The sequence below is a fragment of the Macrosteles quadrilineatus genome, unplaced genomic scaffold (genome assembly GCF_028750875.1).
Source record: "Macrosteles quadrilineatus isolate MER2022 unplaced genomic scaffold, UCM_ALF_1.0 Scaffold_2__2_contigs__length_208266976, whole genome shotgun sequence".
Taxonomy (NCBI): domain Eukaryota; kingdom Metazoa; phylum Arthropoda; class Insecta; order Hemiptera; family Cicadellidae; genus Macrosteles; species Macrosteles quadrilineatus.
Genome location: NW_026542595.1, coordinates 128,148,701 through 128,157,498, shown reverse-complemented (window position 1 = coordinate 128,157,498; position 8,798 = coordinate 128,148,701). Strand labels below are relative to the sequence as shown.

At 35.4% G+C, this 8,798-nt stretch overlaps 1 protein-coding gene across 1 annotated transcript; it reads right to left on the bottom strand.

Moving 5' to 3' along the window:
* Window positions 1-2,085: 2,085 nt before the first annotated feature.
* LOC128984878 (uncharacterized) lies at window positions 2,086-3,507 on the bottom strand. Its single transcript, XM_054404248.1, has 3 exons — window positions 3,439-3,507; window positions 2,856-2,969; window positions 2,086-2,424 (listed from the first exon to the last, which is right to left on the bottom strand). Exons 1-3 carry the CDS (start codon window positions 3,505-3,507, stop codon window positions 2,086-2,088), a joined length of 522 nt encoding a protein of 173 aa, XP_054260223.1.
* Window positions 3,508-8,798: the final 5,291 nt, after the last annotated feature.

Below are 8,798 nucleotides of genomic sequence, written 5' to 3'. Positions count from 1 at the left end.
ACAAATACATCTCCGAGTCTTTGATTGTTTCAAGTTTAACATTGGTTTTCTTTAACATGCAGTCCCACGCATATGATGGAAGAGTGATATAGTACGCAGGATCTAGTTTATGTGTTCGTAAACAAGTGTCTCTAAAGTTTTCAAACACGTCGGTTAACAGCAAGACATCGGTTAAAAGGTATAAATCTGAATATTGTCCAAGGTTTTGAATTCTAAAGGTGTCCCAAACGTTTTGAGCATGCTGGTAGTCTATATCCGTTATTTGCTCAAGTGAAAGTTTGTTGTAAAATGCGTCTTTGGAGGGTAGTTGAGTCTCGTTAAGCCGATCAGTAGAGGTGATGTATGAGTAGGGAAAAACCCCCTTCCGAGTTATTAAGTTAAATTGCTCCTGTTCAGGAAATTCCTTAAGTGTTTCCTTAAAAGACTTTTTGGGGAGGATTGAAGCAAGGTTGGACAAGCTTGAAGGTAGAAATCTTAGAGAATCAACAAACCGAATTTTTAAAGTTCCTCTTCGAGCCTTCTTAAAAGGGATGTATTTGGTAAAGGAAATGTATTTTTCTTCAGTTGATGCAGTTACGGATATATTACTCTTATCCAAGGCCAATTCGTTGATGAAGAAATGCGAATCATATGGTAGGTTATGGAAAAAACAAGTAAACGTGTCTTGCTCGGCAAAGCGGATATTACACTGCGAGTGTGCTGCCCCTCTAAAAGTGAAAGGAAAGGAATGCATGTGATCTCTAACTTTCACATCACTACTAGCAAATGGCTTATTACAAATGTGACAGGTTGACGCTGCATTGAAAGCAATTTCTTCAGCTGCAGTAAGTTTAGGTAACATTTGTCGATTGTCATAGAGTTTATTACCAATGTTGAGAATATCAGCTTTTAGTGAATCTACAAAATGTTTACCCACATTTGCACCTCTATACCTACGAATTATGTTTTTTTCAGTCATGTTATCCTTGATGAGATAGCAATACGAAAAAGGTGAGTGTTCATGGGTCAAACTTCCTTCATTTGGTTTGAGTAAACTTTCAAAATCCGCATAGATTACAAATCTAACACGCTGGCTCCTCTCAGTGTTCTTAAATGTAATATGACTTTCGGAAGATAAGTCGAGTCTTAACGGCTCTTTATACACACAAACCCGTCTATGCTCAATGAGCCTCTCCTCTCCGGATTTCCCATTTTTATTTGGCCGATCGTTAAAGAAAGTGAAACATTTTTTGCAAATGTGGATTTTATGATCATGTTTAGTTAACTGTTTATTCACTAGCTTTGAGAAATCCCTAATATATACATAATGACTATCTTTAGTATTATCTTTATGAGTACCAGTAATTAAGAGCAGGTCTCTGTGGTCTTCTAATTCTCTTTCTACAATTTTAATCGGATACACCTTTTTATCCATGTCCAAACCAAAAACGTTTATACTAATTCTGTTCTTTCTTTCAAACTTTGGCAAGTCTTTTAATTTAGCAGGATATGTGATGCAATCAAAATCATACTTCCCTAGCAGGTTTTTATATTTACTAACTCTTGTTGGGTTGTCAGACACGAATTTCGCTAATACAGCATATTTAAAACAAAATTCATCATTGTTTTCTACATTAACTACTCCTTTGAAATGTTGTGGTAGACGAATATATCCCGAACCTAACAAGGGAGAGTACTTATTTATTCGAATTTCAAATTTAGTAACTCTGACAAACATCCAGCCAGAACCCTTCATCGCGCATTCCTCTTTTTCCTGTAATAGTTTGTCAAACATTTCTGAACAAACTTCTTCGATATCATCTGCCTGGTACAAAGGTTTGTTCATCGTTTTGAAGTTCATTTTACAAACTTCCCCCTTAATGTTTGAAAATTCTACCTCAATTAAAACATTTGTTTTTATGGTTTGGTATCGTGCGAGCATTTCCCGTAACAATCTAGCAGTGTCCTCAAAAACGAACGTTAAAAATAGAGCTAGCGTTACCTTTCTTGAAACATTTTTCTTCAGCTGATATGTTTGCAAGCGGCAGTTGAACGCAGTCTCTGTCTGCTGAAATGGACTCTCGTTGTCATCGTCTTCCTCTGTCGTCAACGGTACCGGGTCTGTCGGTAATGCTGACGGTGATGGTCCGGGATCGACGGTCTGCGTGCTGGATGACGACGGGTCGTTGTAAACTGCTGACGTTGATGGGCCGGGATCGACGGTCTGCGTGCTGGATGACGACGGGTCGTTGTAAACTGCTGACGTTGACGGGCCGGGATCGACGGTCTGCGTGCTGGATGACGACGGGTCGTTGTAAAATGATGTTGATGTGCCAGGATCGTTGATCGTTCTCTGCCCACTGGTGGCTGGACATCGGAAGCGTACATGAATCTCCAGCGAATGTTTTCGCTTAAAGACACTGCCACACTGTCTGCATTTGAAATCTGGAACAATTTTCAACTTTTAAGCTAAATTGTAAATTTACAACACTGAAAGTTGAGTAGTGTTTCGAAACCCAACTTTATTGATGCCCACATTTTAGAAAACTCCACCCTCATACTAGTATGCTGAGGTGGTAAGATTAGTTATAAAAGCTTTATTGACTCCCATGTTTTTGGAATGACTTTTTCAAATAAAGTAAAAACCATTGAGTTGTGCATGAATATTAGTTATTAAATCAATCCTCAATTTTAATGTTATGGGAAATATTTTGAAATGAGAGACTAAACATCTGATATTTGAAAAAGTTAACGCAATATGCGCTGTCTAAATTAACAATTTTACTGCTGAATAATATTCCTAGGGTGTATTAGTACAGAACACTCCAGTGAAATACAAAAATGTCAGTGTTATTAGTAAAAAGGGGCTTTCTTACCGCGATTGTGGACATTGATGTGATCTCTAAGCTGCTTTCGGCTCCTGTATGTCTTTCCACACTGCTCGCAGGAGAATCGCGGTTCAGCTGCTGCAGGAGCTCCATCTCTCCAAGCTGTAAAATTTCAAAGTTTATGTAATACTTTATTTTAAACACCTTGCTGGGTTTACTTATTTGCATTTCATCCTCAGAGAATTGGTTTAGTTGTTTTACAACAATGGAATATCTTGCAATCAGCAAATAGTCTGACGGTATTACCAAATATAATTGTAGTTACTGTATTTTGTTTGAGCTGAATTTTAAAAGAAAGATATGACCGTATTTCATTTCAAAGCACGCTTGATATCATACAAAAATTTTTACTTTACGTTATAGCCCATCATATTAAATAATCAAATTAATAGACCTAAGTATTTTAAAGAATATTGCAACAGAGGGTTGATTAATCAAAATGGCTATGAGTTGATATCAGCATAATGTTATCCTTACCACAGTAGAGTTCAGTGTGTCGTTTGAAGTTGTCATTTCTCGAAAACCTTTTCCCGCAGTGCACACATAAGAAGGAATTATTCCCATGGGTTACCTCCTTGTGCCTGATAAGGTTCCGCATATATAAAAACTTCTCATGGCAGTCTTCACACTCAAACTCCATGATTAATCTATAAAATAAAATAAAATATCACTAGAGTTTTAATTTAATCATAAACTGTCATTTTAGAAGTTTGCCTTTGTATTATGGGCTATTTAATAGAAATAAATTACACAAAAAATATAGCGTTCCTTTTAAAAGTGATATTTACGTTTAGTTAATGATAGACATTTGATGAAAAGTATTGGATTAGGAAATTAGTTTATATTTAGTAGTTTTGGTTTTACAAATCCAACATATAGTACGATGTCAATATCTTTTAAAGTATTAAATATTATTGCTACATAACAAAGGTGGACAATAGTGTATATTAAATTATCATTTACGTCTTACCGTCTCCAAAAGCAAGATTTATTTGATAGGCCTTGTTCATAGTAAAAAAAATATTTCTTCAATAGAGACTCAAACTCAAAAGATTAACGTCATTAATTTACGTCTTATCGTCTCCAAAAGCAAGATTTATTTGATAGGCCTTGTTTGTAGTAAAAAAAAATATTTCTTCAATAGCGACTCAAACTCAAAAGATTAACGTTATTTTTATATTGAGTAATAGTTTTGGTTTCAAAAATCTACTATATGGTATTACGTACGATTCCAATATCTTTTAAAGTATTAAATATTATTGCTACGTAACAAGGGTGGGCAATAGTGTAAAAGTTATCATTTAAGTCTAATCATCTTTAAAAGCAAGATTTATTTTGGAGTAATGGAACAATTAATAGGCCTTGTTCATAGTAAAAATAAATACTTTTCAATATAACAGACTAATAGTTTATAGTATATTCTCTAACAAATTTTAAGTTTGAAATTAAATATCAATGGATTGTTACGCCCTAACACCTAACTATAGATATCAGGGAAATAAAAAAAATCTTGCTTAAAACCAATCAATAACTAATTGAAGTAGCTAAGCAAATTAATTTTATTCTTTGGATAATATTGATTTTTAAAATAGTGCCTAGATTGAGGAAAATATTGTATGCAGATATTACTTACTGTGGAAATGATCATCTCGTTTCCATCACCACTTGTAGCACGAAGAGCCACTTGTAGCACGAAGAGAAAAGATGAAGTTCTCGTAGATGGTGGTGAAAGTCACTGACGTAGCTTCACTCTCACTAGGTCCTTCTTATAGGTTGACACCCTAGACGAGAGGGGGTGGAGGGGTGAAGCACCCTGACGGGAGGGGTGCTCAAGCTTTCACAGAGTGTGAACAACACAAACCTTATATAGTCACAATACATGCAGAAAATTGCAATAAACATTTGATATTTACATGAAAACTATTTATATTGAAACTATTTACACTAAATCTATTCACACGAAAACTATTTACAATCACTTCATCTGACTACTCAAAAGTGTGCATGATGTCCTCATCTTTAAATATCACCACAGACTCCGAGTCTTCATCACTACTATAATCTTCTTCATTTTTATTTTGATGATATCCAAAATCTCTCATGCACTCGCTTCTGTCCAAAATGTCATAAAAAGGCCGGATCACACACATGTCACAATAAAAAAAATCACGATGGATCACAGACTCCATCGCAGTTTCCGATCTCACACGGTAGTGACCGACGGTCTTGATGAATTTCCAACCCGCCGGATCACTGTAGCACCCCCACCGCCTAACCGCTGTGCATTTTGTTACTCGGGAGACATACATGTAGCAATATCTACAGAGTTTCTGACTTTGTGCAAACGGTTCCCTTGGTATCCACAGATAGTATTCGAAAGTAAAGTGGCAAAACCGTTCCGGTAGAAAATCTGGTATACCTGGTGATTCCATGGGATAGTTCATTAACATATTAAACTCAAACCGGGACATGCGATTGGTATCGAGTGTGCCGTAATCGAAATCCTCAGGTGACGTCAATGCCTCCTGCCAAAACCACAACTCCTTTACCATAGACCTCGCGTATCTTTTTATCGAGATGGGTATTGGTAGGTCTTCAATTTCACTCGCGTCCTTCAACGACAAACAAAACACTTCGAAACTCAAATCGAACAACGACTGCATATCTATATCACTGTTAACAATATTTAGCGAACTTACAATGTAAATGTAACGCGCACAAAATTGTACTTTAACATGCAACCCATAATCAGCTGGTCTTTATAGGAAACTTTGGTCGTGGGAGGGGTGAGTGGGGGTGGGTTCAGTGGTGGGGGTGGTAATGTTGATGTGTTCCTAAATTTTGTTCAATGGGAATAATAATAGTATTTACATAATTACACTCAACTTCAACATTTTTAATGCATATGATTTAAACAACTACACACGTGTTAGCCTACTTGAATAAATATCTATTTGCTGCTTACAGTGAATTGAAAAACTGTTTTAGACAATAATAGCTCAATGTATTTATTACCTATTCAATTTTAATAACTTAAACTTTTTCATCTATAGAGAGTACATGCTTGACATATAGGAAGAGAGAATCAATTCATCTGTTTGTCGTAAGTTGTTTTCAAATTGCATACCGGTATTATTATTTATATCCAGTAAATATATAACGCAAGGGTATCTTTTGAGTTTTAACAACCATAATGAAATATTCTAATGGTTTATCAATTATTAAAATTAGTCAATCCATATGAGAATACAAACGACACTAGAAATTGTACGTTTAAAACCACACGGAACATAAAATCATTACATTTTCATGTGTTTTTTAAATTTATTAAATCATTTAAGCGACCTTTTAATTCGATGTCAATGAACTCTTGAATAAGTATTAGAGCTAATACCCTAGTAAAAGCCCACTGCACTGGATTATAATGTCTCAGACATTGCCATTGTGCACGGGTACAGGGATTACCAGGTCAGCGCCATCAGCCACAATTCTAAATCTCATGGCGTGTGGTCCAAGCGAACAGGGGTGCAACGTTTTCGAGTGGATTACAGGGTGACTAACCCTCTCAGGCAACTATGGTAAGATTAACGGAGATTATAATGACACACCAAGTAAAGGATTTAAAATGTAAGCTTTAGATTATTATAACGTAATAGGATTTACCCTTCTAATCCATCCTGATTTGGTGTAGCCTTATTGCGAATGGTGTTTTATATGATATTTTAAGGTGTGTGTATTTAATTATCTGCCTTCCGTAACCCCATATAAAATAATTCACTATAACAGAACATTTTTACGCAACTGGACATAATGTTGCAGCAGCCTCGTTGAGAGGAGCGTACTGGAAAAACGTAATTGTGTACTAAAATGTATGGCTTTTGTATACGATTCTGTATATATCACATACATACATCAAAATTAATTACAAAACTTACAAGTTTTCCGACTCAACCCATTAAATAATCAAGTTTTATACCCCGCTCCTCAGCTCCTCACAAAAAGGCTGCTGCAAGATTACCGGCATTTCTATACTACTGACAATCTGTTTTAATTAATTTCATTAATCATATGACAATGACCATTTCATGTACATGATCAACGGCAAATAAATCATTTGATTTCATTTCATTTTCATTCATTTCTATTAACATTGGGCGCGTTCTGGGAACATGTACCGGTGCACCGGTGCAGATTAACCGGTGACTTACTCACCGGTACCGCCCCGGGGCAAGAGTCTTGGTATCCCAGAACGGTTATTCACCGGTTTACGGTACACATCGGATTATAATTTACACATTCACCTATTATTTACTTTATAATATTTAAACCAAACAAACTTGTCCTCACAGAATAAATTATTTGAAAATTATTCACTTAATACGTAATTTAACCCCCTCATAGAATAAATTATTCACTCATTACGCAACATAACCTATAAAACTGATGAACATTATTCGATGGAACCGCCATCTTGCCGTCTGCATGCTGTTGTCCAAGAAACAGACCAATCAGAGGCCGCCCGGTGTATTATGCACCGTACAATTTCTCCGGTGCATAAATCTTGCACCGGTGGAGGAAAAAGTGGAAATAGCTGTCTGCTAGGTTAACTCACCGGTCTCCCAGAACGGCACATTTTTTTCACCGGGGCAACACCGGTGCACCGGTGCATGTTCCCAGAACGCGCTCATTGCCGTTATGTGCAGAAAATCCTTGTATTGAGTTCAGTTGTGTTTAAGTTTTTAGTTTAGTTAGTGTAGGTGCTCTGTTCGATTTAGCACTAAATGCAGACTGTTTGTAGCCTATTTATTAATTTTAGAGTCCATCTTATCAATATAAGCTTATTAATTTATAAATTTACTAGCTGTAACCCGCGGGCTTTGCCCCGTTTAACCTCTTTCAAGATGATCTCGTTCGCATGGCTCAATCACGTCCTGGTTGAAGTTTGTTCGCTACGCTCACTTGCCTTCAGGTTAGCTCGTTCACTACGCTAACTCGCCTCCAAGTTGAAGTTCGTTCGCTATGCTCACTCACCTTTTGGTTGCAAATTAGCTGTTGTCATAAATGTAAAAGAAATAATAGTGCTGCACCCTGTTGTTTTCAAATGTAAACATAAGTCATGTTATACATCATTTTAAAGGTATTTGATAGATAAATATTTTGGCAAAAACAGAAATAAGTTATCTTTTTCCGTTTCAAAATGGCGGCAGTTTTTTTGGAAAAAATCTATATATTTTTTTAAAACTCTGTGTTTCCTATACTAATGCATTTATCCCTTCTCCGGTTGAATTTTCTTACTCGTTATGAAATTAGCTTTACTTTGATATGCTACAAGTAACGGTTTTTTGAAATTATAAAAATTCCAAAAAAATTTATTTTTGAAAATCTGCAAATGCTCATTTTTCAAAAATTTCAAATAGCAACATATGTCAAGTGGCACATCATTTTATAGGTTTTTAAATTCCTAACAACTTTGTAATTTACACTTTTTTCGTATCTCTTTTAGTTTTTGCGTAAATAACAAAAAACCTAATTTTCCCATATCAAATGCATGTTATTTGGGTTTAACACTAAAGGCCCAATTTGATGAAGTGTTAAACCACGTCAAACCCAAATTTTGTTATTTACGCAAAAACTAAAAGAGATACGAAGTAAGTGTAAATTACAAAGTTGTTAGGAATTTAAAAACCTCTAAAATGATGTGCCACTTGACATATGTTGCTATTTGAAATTTTTGAAAAATGAGCATTTGCAGATTTTCAAAAATAAATTTTTTTGGAATTTTTATAATTTCAAAAAACCGTTACTTGTAGCATATCAAAGTAAAGCTAATTTCATAACGAGTAAGAAAATTCAACCGGAGAAGGGATAAATGAATTGGTATAGAAAACACAGATTATTAAAAAATATATAGATTTTTTCAAAAAAAAAAAC